The sequence below is a fragment of the Dendrobates tinctorius genome, unplaced genomic scaffold (genome assembly GCF_039654945.1).
Source record: "Dendrobates tinctorius isolate UK_male_01 unplaced genomic scaffold, ASM3965494v1 ptg000177l, whole genome shotgun sequence".
Lineage (NCBI taxonomy): Eukaryota > Metazoa > Chordata > Amphibia > Anura > Dendrobatidae > Dendrobates > Dendrobates tinctorius.
In genome coordinates this window covers 17,426,171-17,445,417 of record NW_027361844.1, presented here as the reverse complement: position 1 = coordinate 17,445,417, position 19,247 = coordinate 17,426,171, and the positions used below count along the sequence as shown (strand labels likewise).

The window sequence follows — 19,247 nt, the reverse complement described above, 5'->3', positions numbered from 1 at the left end:
ATCTATCCCATATCTATCTATCTATCTATTATCATCTGTCTATCTGTGTGTGTAATGTATTCTGACACCAGGCTTCTATTAAAGGGATCATTGGTATGGAAGTTAGGGCAATTCCACTAAGCGCTCTGGTTCTGACCCCAGGCCTCTCTTAAAGGGATCTCCGGTATAGAAGTTAGGACCGTTCCACTCAGCTCTGTGGTTCTGACCCCAGACCCCTCTTAAAGGGATCCCCGGTACGGAAGTTAGGGCAATTCCACTATGCGCTTTGGTACTGACCCCAGGCTCTCTTAAAGGGATCTCCTGTATGGAAGTTAGTGCAAATCCCTCAGCGCTCTGATTCTGACCTCAGGCTTCTATTAAAGGGATCATTGGTATGCAATTCAGGGCAAATCCACTCAATGCTCTGCTTCTGATCCCAGGCTCTCTTAAAGGGATCTCCGGTATAGAAGTTAGGGCAATTCCACTTTGCGCTCTGGTTCTGACCTCAGGCCCCTCTTAACGGGATCCCTCCTATGGAAGTGAGGGCAAATCCACTCTGTGCTCTGATTCTGACCACAGGCCCCTCTTAAAGGGATCCCCAGTATGGAAGTGAGGGTAAATCTAAACTGCGCTTTGGTACTGACCCCAGGCCTCTCTTAAAGGGATCTCCCATATGGAAGTCAGGGCAAATCCACTCAGCGCTCTGGTTCTGATGCCAGGCCACTCTTAAAGGGATCCCCGGTATGGAAAGTAGGACCGTTCCACTCAGCGCTCTGGTTCTGACCACAGGCTGACGGGATGATGTGAGATATTAGGGGTAGTAGTCCGGTGGCTCTGGCTGACGGGATGATGTGAGATATTAAGGGTAGTAGTCCGGTGGCTCTGACGGAATGATGCGGGATATTAGGGGTAGTAGTCCGGTGGCTCTGGCAGAGGGGAAGATATGGGCTGTTAGGGGTAGTAGTCCGGTGGCTCTGGCTGACAGGATGATGTGGATATTAGGGGTAGTAGTCCGGTGGCTCTGGCTGACGGGATGATGTCGGATATTAGGGGTAGTAGTCCAGTGGCTCTGATGGGATGATGTGGGATATTAGTGTTAGTAGTCCGACGGCTGTGACAGGGTGATGTAGGATATTAGTGGTAGTTGTCCGGTGGCTCTGGCTGACGGGATGATGTGGGATATTAGGGGTAGTAGTCTGTTGGCTTTGATGGGATGATGTGGGATATTATGGGTAGTAGTACGGTGGCTCTGATGGGATGATGTGGGATATTAGTGGTAGTAGTCCGGTGACTCTGGCTGACGGGATGATGTGGGATAAGGTTAAAAGATTTATACTAACCATAGACCTGTTGCCACGTGGACATTAGCAGAGATAGACTGACTCAGATCCCTCTGAATGATGCTGAAGTATCTAACAACATGACAAAAGTCATTGTGAAGGGAAGGGGAGAGGGGAGCTGTGACATTAACTATTGTGAATTGTGGATCCTGTGCCTTCTATACCTTCATTGTAATCTTGTCTTTGATGATAAAGAGACTGCAAAAAATTCCTCTGCAAAGAACTGGAAGTGAGTAGAGCGTAGAATCTATCATGTGAAAGAATCGATTATATTAATGACACTCCACTCAAACTATGATCAGAGTTAGTTTGAGTATCAGCTTCGATTCTGATTCTTTCAGATAAGAGCACTCTGTCAGGAGAAGATCATTAACAAAATTTCTCCATCTTCTCCTTTGTGTGGGTCCGCAAAATCAGACTGCACTAGTTTGTCATCAGAGTGCAGTCTGATATTTTCCACGTACCCATAAACTTGAATGGGTGAGTGCCATCTGATTTGCGCTGAAAATTGCAGCATGTTGGCTAATCGGTATGAGAAAAAAAAATACTGATCAGCACTGCCCCACACTGTATATAACATTGGTCAAAGTGCTATTTGATAAAACATCAGATAGCACTCATCCAATGTGTACACTCATGTGAGCGAGCCCTAAGTCTAATATCAGGACTAATGCCAGTAAGGTTTTTGGAGGAATTTATATGGGGGAGTGTGATATGGTAATGAGAGTAGCATTCAAGCTACAGGCTATCTCATCTATGAGAAATCCTAAAACCTGTGAGAAATGAGAGTTTTATTTAATTTTAATTGCACAAAAACCTTTATTTGCTGAAACTGTAATACATCCTTAAAGGGAACCTGTCAACATAAAATGTTGTTCAATATTCTGACATCACTTTATAGAGTAAGAGGGGATGAGCAGATTGATATGTAGGTTTATGTGAAAATATTCAGTATATCTTGTGTTTATTCATTTACATCCTTACTCATCCTTGGCTCACTGGGTGGTCCTATAAGTGACTGACGACCTTCCCGGTATACACATGCATGCAGAGACATCAGTCAGTCATGGATGAGGACAGCCCAAAAAGAAGGAGCAGGGATTTAAAGGAATAAAATGTTATGCCAAATAAGATGTGCAATATTCCAGCAACAGATTATTACTCTTAATATATATTATGCATATGAAATTATAGTAATTTTCCTTAAAAATATTATTGTAATAATGCTACATCCAAATGTAAAAAAAAATCTTATGCTGTACCAATGTTTTTTTCGCAGCTTGATCATGAAAGCAATGGAGGTTTAATTCAAAAGCTTCCATCCATTTTGGAAGATGATGAATTTGAAGATGATGAAAAATGTCCCTTGCCGATAAGTCCAAGAGGAATGAGCCCAGTTGATTCCTCTCTAAAGGTGCCTAAACCATATAGCTCGCCAATGCTATCTCCTCTGTCGCCACGTGCTTTTAAAACTCCAACAAAGAGAGTAGACAAGAGCTTTGGAGACATCCTTGGATCAAGTGAAAAGGGGAAGTTCTCAGGTGGTGAAGGGGGAAGACCTTGTAAGCTGCAGCTTCCTGCTTTTAGTCTCAATGTCCCGCCTATGCTGAGTCCAAGGTAAGTAGCTTACATGTTGTACTATCATGTGACTTTGGTCTTGTTCACATCCCAATTTGTAGGCTGAAATGTACAGTACTGAATAGTGTAAAATGGAATCCATTGTCTACACAGTTTCCTCCATGACATGCCAGAGCTCGTGCTGTGTTGGTAGACTGGTTTCCACTATGACACAGGGGCTGTCATCAGTTATATCATGGAGCCAAGGAAGGCTGGTACCGCTTCATGAGGCCTCATGCTTTCTGAAACAATACGTGTTTGCAAAGCAGGGTCTGACCTAGCCAGTTGTGAGGAAGAACAAAAGGTCCTAAAGAAGCGTTCCCACACCTTTTTTTATTCCCTAAACCTGTCCTAACATATATGTAATGTGTAAGTGCGTTAATATAGTTACCGATGGCCTTCTTCTCTGGTTTTCAGTGCTGCCCTGGTCCTTTTCTCACTTACATGACTGAAATTCTCACTTGCCGGATCACACTTGGATTTATGTCTGGAGCAGAAGTAATTTTCATAACGCAAGTCTATGGAGCGTTTGAAAGATGCTATTACGAAAAAAATAAAAATACATAATTGATTTAAGGGGATATTCCCAAGATAGTAAGATATCTTACTGGCACACCTAGAACTTGGCCCTACATAGCCCAGATAGCCCAGCATGCTCAGTTATGTAGGAGGGGTGCAGGAACTGTCGTAGGAGGAATGAAAAACTCTGATGGACCTTGGGCCCGTAATTCTAGGTGTCAGTAGCACATGTGCTGTCCCAGTGTCCAACTCAGTCCCAGCCTCCACCAGGTTCAATCAATGTGCCGTCAGAGAAATGTATTATCCCTGGCCAAAAGCACTTGACCACATATCGGTGGTTAAGTGGACCTTACCATTAACTGTGTTGTTCAGTGTAGGGGTGATCTTATGAGACACGTGCTGGTTTAAGGTAGGGATGGCTTTCCGGAAAAATTGTGGTGGCTGGGCAGCGAGGTTGTGGAAAGCCTTAGTGTTTACAAGCCTAAACAGCAACATTTCCATGGCAAGCAGTCTTAACCATTTAGTGCTTGGGCCTTTGCTGGCTGCATATTTCTGCTTGTGTTGCAAGGCCTGGGGTAGGGACAGCTGAATGCCTTGTTGGGACAATGAAGTGGACGTGGTTGCTCATGGTGCTTGCGAATGTGCAACGACAGGTGCAGGATGGGAAGCATTCATGCCTGCTTCATGGACAAGATATTGGCAAGGAAATAGCATAGGGGGAAGAGGAAGTGGTGTCAGCCACAGACACTGATTGTAGACCCAGGTCTTTGGCCTACCTAGCCGGGAGCTTGGATGACATGTGCCTGCGCATGCTGGTGGTGGTCAAGCTGATAGAGCTCTTGCCCCTGCTCAGCTTGGTATAGCATAGTTTGCAAATGACCATTTTCTTGTCTTCTGCACTTCCCATAAAAAGCTCCAGACTGAGGAACACCTAACCCTTGGCCTGGGATATCGTAGTGTGTGGGTTTTCTGGGGAACAGTTGACTGCTTTCTCCCTTTAGCCACCCCACTGCCTCTTCCTGCCTGATGCAGTGCTGCAGATCCCACTACCTCTGCACTGCTGTGCTTGATATGCATGCACCTTAGTAGGTTGGGTCAGTGACTTCATCATCCACCACCTCATCTTCCACTTCCTCACTCTGATCCTCCTCCTAACGTGTTGATTAAACATGACTTGTCAATTTTGTCTCATCATCATTCACCTCTTGAGACAGTAATTGCCATTCCCCACCATCGGATTCTTCTGACCATGGCTGCTCAAATATTTGGGCATCACCGCATGCAATCTCCTTATGTCATTTTTGAAACATGCATGGTGAGAGGCCAAAGGAAGCCATTAATGGAAAGGTAAAGAGCTCCTCGTAGTGTCTAAGTGTGAGTTCACTCGCCTCCTGGGACTCACCATGGTAGGAGAAAGGAGGATCAGGGTTAGGATTTTGTGGTCCAGTATCTTGGTTAGTGAGAACAGGATGTGTGGAAGACAGAGTGGTGCTACAAAACAGGCTGGAAGCATTATCTGCAAATCAACTGACCACCTGTTCGCACTGTTCTTGCTTCAAGAGTGGTATCCCATGCCCCCTGCAAAGTGGGACAACCTGCAAAGTGGGACAAGTGGCTAGGTCTTGTGGATAAGTGTATTTGTTGAGCTCCCAGAGCACGCACAGTTTCACCTGTCCCACCGCCTTGGCCTTTGCTTGCACCATCAGTGGCATGTTCACTTCCCCGTTCCTTACCGCATGCCTTGCACATTTTAAATAAGGTCTGCAGTAGTGATGAGCAAGTATACTCATTACTCGAAATTTCCTGAGCATGCTTGGGTGGTCTCCGAGAATTTGGATGTGCGTGGAGATGCGGCTGCTAGACAGCCTGAATACATGTGGGGATTTCCTAACAAACAGGTAATCCCCACATGTATTCAAGCTGGCTAGCAGTCGCAAATCATGCAGCTTCGGTGACAGAAACAAAAGGTACTGTCACACTTAGGCCTCTTTCACACATCAGGTTTTCGCCGTCAGGCGCGATCCGGCGCTTTTGACAGAAACCGGATCAGGCGAAATGCAATGCCGGATCCGGTTTCCCCCCCATTGACTTGCATTTGCGCCGGATCGCGCCGGATGGCCATGCGTTTCATCCGGTTTTCGCCGGATCCGGCAATGTGTCGCGATCCGGCGTCTGGAAAAAACGGTGACTGTAACGTTTTTTGTCTCCGGCGAAAAAGCCGGACACGCCGGATCCGGCGCGTCCGGCTTTTTCACACAATGAAAGCCTATGAGCGCCGCAATGCGCCGGATCCGGCGGCCGGATCCGGTTTTTTGGTCTGAGCATGCTCAGTAGCTCTGCCCACAAGACATATATAAAAGCAAGACAGTGGGACCCACAGCCACACCCAACATGCCACCCAAGAAAGCAACCAAGCGAAGCAGGAGAAGGCAGGAGACCACTGCAGCACCATCCGCACCACCACCACCCCAAATGGAGCAGCAAATAGATTATGCTGAGGAGGGGAGGCCAGCAGCAGATGAGAGACGGTAATTATCAAATAACCCATTCCTCCAAACTAGGGCTATTGAATATCAAGATATTCATTGGCCCTTTGTTTCTCTTTATTCAACAGCCGCCCAATAGATGCAGCAGCAGCAGCAGCAATGGCAGCAGCTGGAACACCACCCACAGGCATGGAGTGTGGCCACCAGGAAGACAGCACATCATCTTCTGGGAGCCCTCCCTCGCATCGTCAGCGTTTGACGGTAAGTTTTTATTTCCAAAATCCATCTTCTCTGTAATATATGTCTATTCATTGCCTTTTATTTCAAAACAGGAATCACAAGATGAAGAGGAGCTCCCAGAAGAAGAAGGAAGGGGTGGACAGACACCTGGAGTGGGCTCACAATTGGTAAGTTTTTTGCATCAAACGCAGAAACACAACATCACACTACACACAACACATAGAAAACAATGTTCTGCAGACCACACACAGCAAACAAATGCCTACATCCAAAGACATAACATTTTTTGTTTTCTTCTCTAGTCTTCCCAATCTGGTGCTTGGCCAAGAGGTCCTCGCAGTGCCTCCCAGGGTCGTCGGCGACAGCAACGCGGCGGTCACCAGCGTGTAAGTATAAATATTTTTGCTTTGTTTTTTTGCACTTTTTATTTCATTTCTTTTGTGGAGGCTAATTATGTTATTTTTGTCTTTTTCTTTAACAGCCTTCACAGCGTGCTCCCGACTCTGACGGTGAGGATGGAGGGATTGATGTGGACCGCCTCATCGATCTCGTCAGAGAAAGGGAGCCGCTCTGGAATATGGCTGACCGCCGCCACGCTGACCTGATCGTTACCCGACGACTCTGGGAGGAAATCTGTTCGCTCCTTGTGGGCCGCTGGGAGGACCTCGAAGCTCGGGCCCAGATTAAAGAGCGTAAGTATATACAGTACCGGTTGCTTGATGTAAACCAGTGTTTCCCGAACTCCAGTCCTCGTGGTCCCCACGGATCATGTGTTCAGGATTTCTATTTACTATGGAAATCCTGAAAACATGACCCCTGGGGACCATGAGGACTGGAGTTTGGGAAACACTGATGTTGTATACTAACCACTCCTTTCTCGTTTCAGGGAACAGAATTGTGAATCGGTGGCGGTCTGTGAGAGATCGTTTCAAGAAGGAGTTCAATAAAGAGATGCGGGCCCCGAGTGGATCTGGAGGACGCAGGAGCAAGTACAAGTACGCAGAAGCCCTGTCGTTCCTCCGGGAAACAATGGTCACCAGAAGGTAAATATTACACACCACATGTGAAAAAAAATGTTATATGTAAAAAAAATTTTCAGCCAGGGCCATACCATGTCAGTATTTTAATTGTTTTTTTTTCTCTTTATTCCACAGCACGGTGAGCAGCACTCGGGAGCCGGCACGATTGGACCCTTCTGAGGCGATCCCTGAGGAGACCGGCACCGAGAGACACTTCGACCGCCCCGGTACATCTGCACCTTCCCAGCCTTCCCACACATTCGACCCATCTGTCCCATCCACTAGCACAGGAGCATCGTGGCCGCCTACATTACATGAAGCTGCTGGTGAGGAGATCGCTTTCCCTTTACCCCACCCTTCTGCCCCTGCCACCTCTAGTACACCTGCGGGTACTGGGCGGCAGCGGCAGAGGGGTCAGGAAAAGACTTATGCGCCAGAGTTCTTGCATCTGAATGCATCTTTCCAGAACTGTCTAAAAGTCTTGTCAGAGCAAATCTCCGCAGGCTATCAGCAGATCAACTCCAGCATTCTGGAGGTGAAGACACTTCTGCAAACCATGCATTCAGAAGCAAGATCTTCGCCAAACCACACCTTTTTCAGGTCTGTTGTAGAGCGCATGGAAACGCTCTCTCCTGCCCAGCAGATGCATGTAATGCATTCATGCCACGCTGCTCTCCAGCAAGTTACCTCCCAACCTCCTCCTCCTCCCACCACAGTAGTTCCTCCACCTGCACCCCCTCCAGCCACTTTCCATCCTCCCCCTCCTATTACATCTACACCCCCTCCAGCCACTTTCCATCCTCCCCCTCCTATTACATACCATCCACCTCCAGCCACTTTCCATCCTCCCCCTCCTATTACATACCATCCACCTCCCCAGCACCATCCACCTCCCCAGCACCATCCACCTCCCCAGCACCATCCACCTCCCCAGCACCAGCAACCTCCCCAGCACCAGCAACCTCCCCAGTACCAGCAACCTCCACAGTACCTGCAAACTCCCCAGTACCAGCAACCTCCCCAGTACCAGACATCTCCCCACTTCCAGCAACCTGCCCCGTACCAGACATCTCCCCACTTCCAGCAACCTGCCCCGTACCAGACATCTCCCCACTTCCAGCAACCTGCCCCGTACCAAACTCCTTCCCCATACAACTTGCCATCAACATCATCTGCTCCTACAGTCCCTGCCCAACCCTCCACTCCACCACCCACCACCTCTTCTGCTTCCCACATGTCCACCCATTCTGTAGTTTTTTCCACACCTTCACCTCTAACTGTTCCTTCCCCACCACGATCCCAGTCCTCTCTCCACACTCCCAGTGTCGAAGTGTCCCGCAGCCCCTACAGCAGTATTTCCACCACACACTACACAGATTTATAATGTGTGTATTTAAATAAAAATGACCAGTTTTATGGTTTCAGTTTTATAGTTTCAAAGTTTTATTAAACAAGTTTATTAAAATTTTAAAAAAGTTTACTAAAAAAAACATTTTTCAATAAAAGTTAAATTATTTTACACTGGTTGTCTGTCATTTCTTTCTGCGGCGAAAAAGGTTAAATACAGGGTATTTAAAAGGTGAAATGGTATTCAAAACTAGGTATATAACTGTGGGTAAATTTTAGCTTTTTGCCACAGTTGTGTTCCTGGTTGTGTTTGAAGCAAAGTATTTCACCTAAAAAGTTGTGTTTATTGTTGGTGATTTCCTAACAATGTACACAACTTTTGTTAAAAGGTGAAATACTTTGCATAAAACACAACCAGGTACACACCTGTGGCCTAAAGCTAAAAATAGAGACCATGACAAGATAGCCAACTTTGGTTGGCAAAGGTATATACTGTTGGTACAGAAGGTACACAAGTTTGGTTAGGGCACAAATCTTTCACACTCTGTCATCCTGCCAGTGTACTCTGCCTTGAGGTGACATAAAGTATAGTGCAAAATTGTCCCTCATTACTGAAACCGTCACAGAACTTCTAGTGGTAATGTCATGGTAATCTTGCAAGGTGGTTTCTTCAGAGGTGTTCTCAATGGAAATGGGTTCCTTGCAGATAACAAAATTGTGGAGTACCACGCATGCTTTGATCACCTCGTCCACAGTTTCTGTCTTGAGGTTGATCGCAGTCAATAGGACCCGCCATTTGGCTGTCAGAATACCAAAGGTACATTCAACCATTCTTCTTGCTCTTGTGAGGCGGTAATTAAAAATGCGTTTTGGTCTTGTCAATCCTCTGCTAGAGTACGGTTTCAAAAGGTGTTTTGACAGCTGGAAGGCTTCATCCCCTACACAGACAAATGGCATAGGTGGACCAGATGTTTGCGGCAGCGGTCTAGGTGGTGGGAACTGGAAGGTGTTTCCATACAGTTTACGCCCCATGGCAGACAGTTTGAAAACTTGAGAGTCATTGGAGCGGCCATAGGCCCCAATATCAACCGCAATAAATTTGTATTCCGCGTCAGCGATGGCCATGAGGACAATTGAAAAATATTTCTTGTAATTGAAATATTCCGATCCCGATCCAGCTGGCTTTACAATGCGGATATGTTTCCCGTCCACAGCGCCCAAGCAGTTTGGAAACTGACATATCTGTTGAAACTTGTCAGCAATTTCAATCCACCTCTCTGTTGTGGGCTCTGGTAAAAACTCTTCAGCTAAGGAGTCCCACAGTGCACGGCATGTGTACTTCACAATTCCAGATATCGTGGAAATCCCGAGTCTGTACTGGAAATGCAGTGACGAAAGGGATTCTCCAGTTGCAAGAAATCTGTGGGGAATTAAAAAACAATAAATTAGTTTTAAATCACAGCATTACATACCAAAACTGACCTATAACACTTGGAGATACAAATTACCACCAACAAGATTGCAGTGAAAGTGTGCTCTGATGCGATCATATCCAATAAATGTGGCTTACCTTAAAGTCACCATCAGACGCTCTGCGGGTGAAACAGAGAAGCGGCAATAGGTGTCCGCTTTTCTTATGAGGTGTGCAATGCGCTCCACCAAGTAATCAAAATTCTCCATTTTCATCCTAACATATCCAAAAAATGTATCCGGGTTTCGTCGAAGGTCCATGCATAGTGTAGAATAGACCCCATGCGTCATTCTCTTGGCTGTGATGGGGTGGATCCACAAACGTCGTCTACGATGCCTGATGCGCTGCTGTCTCGCTCTCTCCTTCTCCAGAACAATCACCCTCAAACGATTTGCCTCCGCCAAATTCTTCAAAATATTTCCAATGACAACATCCATCTTCGCCAGTAACTTGCTCTTCTCTCCAACCTGCACTTTCTCCTCTACAACCTGTCAAAGAAGGGCTGTAGGAACATGCTATATATAGTTTTCCAGTAGCCAATCCCGTTCGGAAGGCCACAAGGGTCAATTTTAAAAACCGGATCCGGCGTAATCCGTCGAAAAACGGATAGAAAAACGGATGAACCGGATGAGACGGATCCAGTTTTGTCTGTCCAGAAAAAGACGGATCCGCCAGAAAACCGGATCCGTCACATCCGGTTTTACGAAACATTTGCCGGATCCGGCGTTCCGGCACGACGCCGGATCGCGCCTGACGCCGAAAACCTGATGTGTGAAAGTAGCCTTAGCGATGTACCAGCGATCCCGACCAGCGATATGACGCGGTCAGGATCGCTGGTACATCGCTAAGTGGTCACTAGTGAGCTGCCACACAGGCAGATCTCACCAGCGACATTGCAGGGGTCGGGGGTCGCTACTTACCTGTCACACTAGGCGATCCTGCGTCCACCCGCCCGGCTCCACGCTCGTCGCTCGTCTCTCCACAGGAAGCGCCGCAGGAAGCTGACGACGAGAAACGGTCCAGGACGTTCTCGCGCGATCAGCGATAACTAGTGGGGGAGCGGTCGTAGGTAAGTATCAGACACAGTGATATCGCTAGCAATATCGCTATAACGTCACAAGTTATAGCGATATTGCTAGCGATATCGCTTAGTGTGACAGGCCCTTAAATCTCCGAGCACATCCAAATACTCAGAGAACACCTGAGCATGCTCGGGAAATCTGAAGTAACCAGTATACTCCGCTCATCACTAGTCTGCAGCTAACATCAGTATTAATAGGGACTAGAATAAAATACATGGAGCCCTGATAAGGATTATTTCTTCTTCAGCAACGGCAGTAATGCAGTATCCCTTCACTAAATAGTACAGCTCACAGTGGTATTGAATACAATAGATGGAGCCCTAATAAGGTTTTTTTCTTCAGCAATGCCTGTAATGCACTATCCCTTCTCCACTAGCTTTCCCTACACCAAATAGTTCAGCTCTTCCTATTGTGTTATTTATTTATCCATTAGCTGTAAATCAATGTGCTAATTTTGTTTTTTCATCCCAGTGGATAAATTCTATGGGACTATTCTTACAAGACCCTTTACAAACTACTTTTTTAAGAAGAAATTGTGGTATATAATTGGGCATTTATAAATATCGATTAAAAGTTATTTTTTAAAGGGTTTTTTGTTTCATACTCGGTACTCATTTCACTAAGACCCTGCTATACCTTTCTGCAGTGGCTTAACTACAAAGTTATGGGCCCCGGTGCGAACTTTCAAATGGGGCCCCCCCATGACAAAATACACGCACATCTCCGCTCCGTACACCTCGTACACGCTTTGCTCCGTACACCTCGTAGACACGCGGCTCCACTCCGTACACTTCGTGTGGACGTGGCTCCGCTCCGTACGCGCGTGGCTTCTCTCTGTACACCTCGTACATACACGGCTCCGCTCACCTCGTACACACACAGCTGCGCTCCGTACACTTCGTACACACGGCTCTGCTCTGTACACCTCATACACACACGGCTTCGCTCCGTACACCTTGTACACACATGGCTCCGCTCCGTACACACACAACTCCTCTCCATCCTCCTCATACACATGTGGCTCCACTCCGTTCACCTCGTACACACACGGCTGCGTTCCGTACACCTCGTACACACACGGCTCCGCTCCGTACACCTCGTACACACACGGCTCCGCTCTGTACACCTCGTACACACACGGCTCCGCTCCGTACACCTCGTACACACGGCTCCGCTCGTACACCTCGTACACACACGGCTCCGCTCCGTACACCTCGTACACACTCGGCTCCGCTCCGTACACCTCGTACACACATGGCTCTGCTCCATACACCTCGTATACACACGGCTCCACTCCGTACACCTCATACACACACGGCTCCGCTCACCTCATACACACACGGCTGCGCTCCATACACTTCATACACACACACGGCTCTGCTACATCCACCCTGTAAACCCCTCCTGACCCCACACAGAAACTTACCCGCATCCAGCACCATGACAACCAGCACGGCAGAGTCCTGCATACTCACAGAGGCTCCTGATCATGTGACCCCTGACTCTTCCCCTCCTGTGACCTCATCACAGGTTCTGTGCACACAGAGCAGCCAATTGCAGTCTGGCAGCCAAAGAACAGAGCTGAACAGCCAATGAGCGGCTGCAGCTCCGCGATCGGGCCCCTAATGACTCCAGGCCCCGTCGCAGCTGCGACCCTTGCGACCGCGGTAGTCCCTGTCTTTCTGGTTTTTGAGATTTCACTTTTTGCAACGCATAGGATGAAATTTGCAGAAAATCTGGGACAAATTAGCAAGTGAATCAGCTACATAATTATTTTTTGTCCCATATGCATGGACATATCCTCAGGCTACTTCAAGATTTTCCTATCAGACTTTTTTAATTTATTCCAAGGTAGCACAAAGCACTTTTTTGTTCCCATGGGATATACGTAGTGCCTTGACTTTACAGCAACTCATGGGTGATCAAATGCCATGAAATAGCCCTGGAATGAATGTCCTGTGTCAGGGGAAGGGATGTTTTCTTGATCATTTGTGTATTCTGCATTTTGTATGTATGTAGCATGGATCAGGAGAAGAATGGAGATGGAAGAAATCTCGCTGGTGCAAGTAGTTGTGTATGGCATGCAGGGAACACCGATTAGATGGTTTTAGTTTATGAATTTACGGTCAGAGCCAAAAGTTTTGAGTTCTTGGGTCTTTTAGTCAGATGTTTCTATTGTTACCGAAGTATAATTATCAGTATTTCAGAAGTTTTAAACTTTTCATGACAAATACTTCAAGTTTATGCAAAGACTCAATATTTACAGTGTGACCCTTATTTTTCAAGACTTCTGCCCTTCGCCCTGCCAGCTGGATATCAGCTTCTGGGCCAAATCCTTACCGATTGCAGCCTTTTTTTCCCTAATCAGTGCTTGGAGTTGATCACAATTTCTGTGTTTTGTTTATCCACTCGATTCTTGAGGACTAACCACAGGTTCTCAATGAGATTGAGATCTGGGGATTTTTCTGACCATAAACCCAAAATTTCCATGTTTTTCTCACTGAGCCACATAGTTGTCACTTCTGCTTTGTGACATAGTCTCCATCATGCTGGAAAAAAAATATTGTTCATCAACAAGTTGCTGCTGGATCATTGGAAGGAGTTCCTATTGGCAGATGTTTAGATCCCATTCTTTATTCATGACAGTTAGGCAACATTGTGAGTGAGCTGACTCCATGGCTAAAATCCCCCACAAATGAATGGTCTCAGGATGCTTTACTGTTGGAACAACACAGGACTCATGGTACGTTTTCTTCTCGGGACAATCATTCTTCCAGATGTCTCTTATAGTACTCTATCTTAAATGCTAGTTGCCACTTTAAAAACATCAAACTTTGTGAAAACCCAAATTTATGTCAGTCTCAAAATTTTTGGTCACAACTGTAGAAATAATTTGAGGGTGGCAATAAGGTATTGATATCTAAAAATAGACTGTGGCAGCGGCTTGTAGCTAATCAGTGCACACCACCCCTGTGGAGGTGCTTGTTGATGCTCACTACTTTAGGTCACATGCTTTTAATATCAGCCACTGCAAGCTCAAGTGAACTCTCCAATTATGAACAGAGACGTAAAAGGGTGTTCCAGATGTATCTTGTGACGGATAGCATTCATCACCCATAGGCTACTATGGCAACCATGAAATGTACACTGATGCCTCTACCCTGTGCCAGTCATTGCACTGGTTGCCCATCTGCAACAGAGTCCAATATAAACTTATGACTCTCAACCACAAAGCTCTCCAAACTTTTGCACCACTTCATCCTCTCTATCACCTTACCTGTGTCCTTCATTCTGCTAATGACCTTAGGACTAACATCCTCAAAAATCCGAACCTCTCACTTCTGTCTCCAAGACTTCCTGCGTGCTGCACCAATTTATGGTAATGCACTACCCAGGACAATTTGATTAATTCCCAATACCCACCCATTTCTTAAGACTTCCCTATCACCTCACCTCACTTTTCTAACTACTTCTGTTTTGCCCTTATAAAATTTTCTTACAAATCAGGACACACCATCTATGTACGATTCATGCAGCGCTATTTGAATATCCTATTTATTATATTTATGACTGGACTGTACTATACAAGCACTTTTTATCATTGTCTCCCCTATTTTCTCATAGATTGTAAGGTTTTCCCGAGCATGCTTGGCTGCTAGACAGGCTGAATACATGTGGGGATTGCCTGTTTGTTAGAAATTCCCACATGTATTCAGGCTGGCTAGCAGCTGCAAATTATGCAGCTGAGACGACAAACCCTAAATCTCCGAGCACGCCAAAATACTCGGAGGACACCCGAACATGCGCGGGAAAACCCGAGCAACGAGTATACTCGCTCATCACTAATTGTGAGCAATTATATGCTATTCTATAATGCCTTTATTGCCTGTACAAGCCCCCTCTAAATTGTAAACGGCTGTGGAATATGTTGTCACTATAGAAATAAAAATGATTATTATAGTCTGCTACACTTTTCCATATAATTTTTTTTAGGTATACTGTTGTGTACTGTCTAAATAAAGATGAAAATGATACTTGTCATGAAAGCCTATGGAGACACTTAGTATGTACTGTACGTTGGGGGGTTTTACTGGCTACAAAGAGGGCACTAGCTGGGGCCTGACTGCAAAAAAATAAATAACAACTAATTAAAATGTGATGTTTTATAATGCCAAATGTCTGCCTCTCTGCAGATCTAATGCTAATTAAGGTTCTACAGAATCACAGATTACACGTAAAATTAATTCTAGAAACTTGTACAAGGCAAGAAATGACATTTTGCTTTAGGCAGTGCTACGCCCAGTTATACAACCAAAGGTCTCTAGTATCAGTTAAAGGAATGAACTTTTAAGAGAAGCTATAATCAGAAAATGACATATAGTTTCAGTCAGATATTTGTGTTAAATGTATTTTTTGTCTTTGTCTCATTATCATGACAGACCAGATTATAATCACAGGTAAGACCTGCGCAGCTGATGACACAGGATTCACCATTTACAATTGACAATATCAAAGTTCCCCTTTGCATCACAGTGATTTTTGCGCATGTTCATTGGATGCTTCAATGCAAAATATACAGTCTGAGACAGTCTATTGCTGTTAATGTACATGTAGATCTCCTGAAAGAATGGGAAGTATGTCTGTAGAATAGCTCTAATGACCATTGTGAAAACTGCAAAAAAAAAACCTTACTTACCTTGAGCAAATACTGTCTGTAGAGGAAACTCAGGCAAGCTAGTGCTGTCAATCACTACTGAGGGAGGAGGAAACATGCAAAACTAAGGGTACAGCATTGCACTGAGCCGCTTGGCCAAACCATTGGAGAAGCGAGGACCCTATTTAATATATTAGTTTCTGCAGAAGAAGGCAGGGATTTGAAAACACAAAAGATGTGATTTCTATAGGGGCTATATCCCCTACAAGTTTATGTACTTAGTTTATATTGTCAGTTTGGACTGACAGACATGTTTTAAAAATGTGAAATGATGTCCTGACCTAGACCATGAAAAAAGGCAAAAAGTAATGCAAAAAGTGAGACTAGAATATATGCAGAAGGGGTAACTATGGGGATGCACTGAAAAACTTAGAATAGACCCTTCAGTCGTGCGACCCCCAAAGGGTCATGAGTAGAGATGAGCAAATATCTTTGGCTCCCTCCTTATTCGGCAAGCTATAGCGCTTAACAAACAAGCTGCATCAGGAACCCGGATACCTGAAGCACTGCGGCTGATCGGCGCCGCAGCTGCATGTGACGCTGGTGTGTGACAGTCACAACACATCCATGGAGTGATAAAGGTATCCGGGTTCCCGCGGCAGCTTGTTCGGTAAGCAGTATAGATTGCCGAATAAGGAGAGAGTTGAAGATATTCGCTTATGTCTAGCCATGATCGACTGAGACACCTACATAGCAATTACAGATAAGAACATTGAGGTTTGTGGTGTAATCCCTTTCCAGAACTAATAGGAACCTATTTGGTTAATTAAAGCCCTATATGAAACTATCTCTTGAAGACTACATTAAGAGCCACTACTGACATGTTGATTAAGTTCTGATAAAGTATGAAGTGTATTTCTTAGATTGAGATGTTTTTTATTGTAATCTAAGACAACACCTGAAAATCAGCGATGAAAGAAACATGTACTCTACTTTTACCGGCAAGACTCACTGAATACAAATCAGTCAAACAACAAAGCTTCTGATACATTCTAATCTGTGCAAAGAATACAAGAAATGAGTGTATTATCCGCACAGCTTGACACTGGAACAAGGCCACTATGATACTTTATCCTGCTTTTATGTTCTACAAAATGTGCAAATACATAACAACTCTCCTCACAGACATTGCATTGTGTAAGGAAGCTTAACAAGTATCTCCACAGCTGCCACCAGGAATTTCTGGGCCCCATACTAGTAAAATTTTCAGGCCCCCTTGAGATTCCACCCAGGCTCCACCCGAGTTCGACCTGCACCCCTCAACCCATTCACAGTCCCATCGCCCACTCTTGGAAAAATTCTGCTTCTGCACCACGTCCTCAATCACGTATTAGCAGTTCCCATAGAACACCACATCACATGCATAGCTAGCAGCTTTTGTTTTGGCCAAAATATTTCTTTAAGCCACCTTGACAAGGAGACTCTTTTGGCAGGCCCTACTCTACTCTAACCTATTAAACATTTGTTAAAATAGCCTATACTCATATATATGTATTTTTATTCATTTTTGATTTTTAAAAATGACCAGTAATATTGCATACAAGGGACCAATACCATCACACCATGACTAGACCACATATTACCACCACATAGTGGTCAAATAATACCACTTACAAGGAACAAGCACAATACTAATATTACCATAAGTGCCATTATACACCGGAGCGCTGTACATAGTGTACAGTGTATAGTGAACAGGTAATACAGTAATCATCAGTGACATTATACACAGGAGCTCTGTATATAGTATATAGTGTATATAGTACAGAAGCTCTGTATATAGTGTATAGTGTACAGGTAATACATGGATCACCAGTGACATTATACACAGAAGCTCTGTATATAGTGTATCGTGTGCAGGTAATACAGGAATCACCAGTGACATTATACGCTGGAGCTCTCTATATAGTGTGAATGTACAGGTAAAATAGAGATCACCAGTGACATTATACACAGGAGCTCTGTATCGATTGTCAGTATACACGTAATACAGGAATCACCGGTGACAATATACACAGGAGCTCTGTATATAGTGTATAATGTACAGGTAATACAGGGATCACCAGTGATATTATATGCAGGAGCTCTGTTTATAGTGTCAGTGTACAGGTAATACAGGGATCACCAGTGACATTATACGCAGGAGATCTTTTCATAGTGTCAGTGTACAGGTAATACAGGGATCACCAGTGACATTATATACAGGAGCTCTGTTTATAGTGTCAGTGTACAGGTAATACAGGGATCACCAGTGACATTATACACAGGAGATCTGTTCATAGTGTCAGTGTACAGGTAATACAGGGATCACCAGTGACATTATACACAGGAGATCTGTTCATAGTGTCAGTGTACAGGTAATACAGGGATCACCAGTGACATTATACACAGGAGCTCTGTATATAGTGTACAGGTAATATAGTGATCATCATTGACATTACACACAGGAGCTCTGTATACAGGATGGGCCATTTATATGGATACACCTAAATACAATGGGAATGGTTGGTAATATCAACTTCCTGTTTGTGGCACATTAGCATATGGAAGGGGGGAAACTTTTCAAGCTGGGTGGTGACCATGGCGGCCATTTTGAAGTCGAACATTTTGGATCCAACTTTTTTTTCCAATGGGAAGAGGGTCATGTGACACATCAAACTTATTGAGAATTTCACAAGAAAAACAATGGTGTGCTTGGTTTTAATATAACTTTCTTTCATGAGTTATTTATAAGTTTATGACCACTTATAAAATGTGTTCAAAGTGCTGCCCATTGTGTTGAACTGTCAATGTAACCCTCTTGTCCCACTCTATACACACTGATAGCAACACCATCATGTGTCACATGACCCTCTTCCCACTGGAAAAAATAAAGTTGGATCCAAAATGTCTGACATCAAAATGGCCACCATGGTTACCACCCATCTTGAAAAGTTTCCTCTCTCCCATATACTAATGTGCCACAAACAGGAAGTTGATATCACCAACCATTCCCATTTTATTTAGGTGTATCCATATAAATGGCCCACCCTGTAATATATAGTGTACAGGTAATACAGTCCCATTTGTCTCCATCCTGCCCCTTCTGATGTCTCCATCCTGCCCACATCTGTCCCATGATCCTGTCCCATGTGTCTCATGATCCTTCCTCATCTGTCTTCATCCTGCTCCATGTGTCCCATGATCCTGCCTCATCTGTCTCCATACTGCCCAATGTGTCCCATGATCAAGCCCCATCTGTCTCCATCCTGCCCCATGTATCCCATGATCCTACCCCATCTGTCTCCATCTTGCCCCATCTGTCCCATTCTGCCCCATGATCCTGCCTTATCTTTCTCCATCCTGCCCCATGAGTCTCGATCCTGCCCCATGATCATGCCCTATCTGTCTCCATCCTGCCTCATGTGTCCACTGATACTGCCCCATCTGTCTA

The 19,247-nt window shown here is 45.0% G+C and overlaps 1 protein-coding gene across 1 annotated transcript in view; it reads left to right on the top strand.

Moving 5' to 3' along the window:
* LOC141054283 (voltage-gated delayed rectifier potassium channel KCNH8-like) overlaps positions 1 to 19,247 on the top strand; it is an 883,800-nt gene that overhangs the window by 789,700 nt on the left and 74,853 nt on the right. The window contains exon 12 of the mRNA XM_073551561.1: positions 2,599 to 2,936. Within this exon, the coding sequence (XP_073407662.1) occupies positions 2,599 to 2,936 (338 nt within the window). The remainder of the gene's footprint in view (positions 1 to 2,598; positions 2,937 to 19,247) is intronic.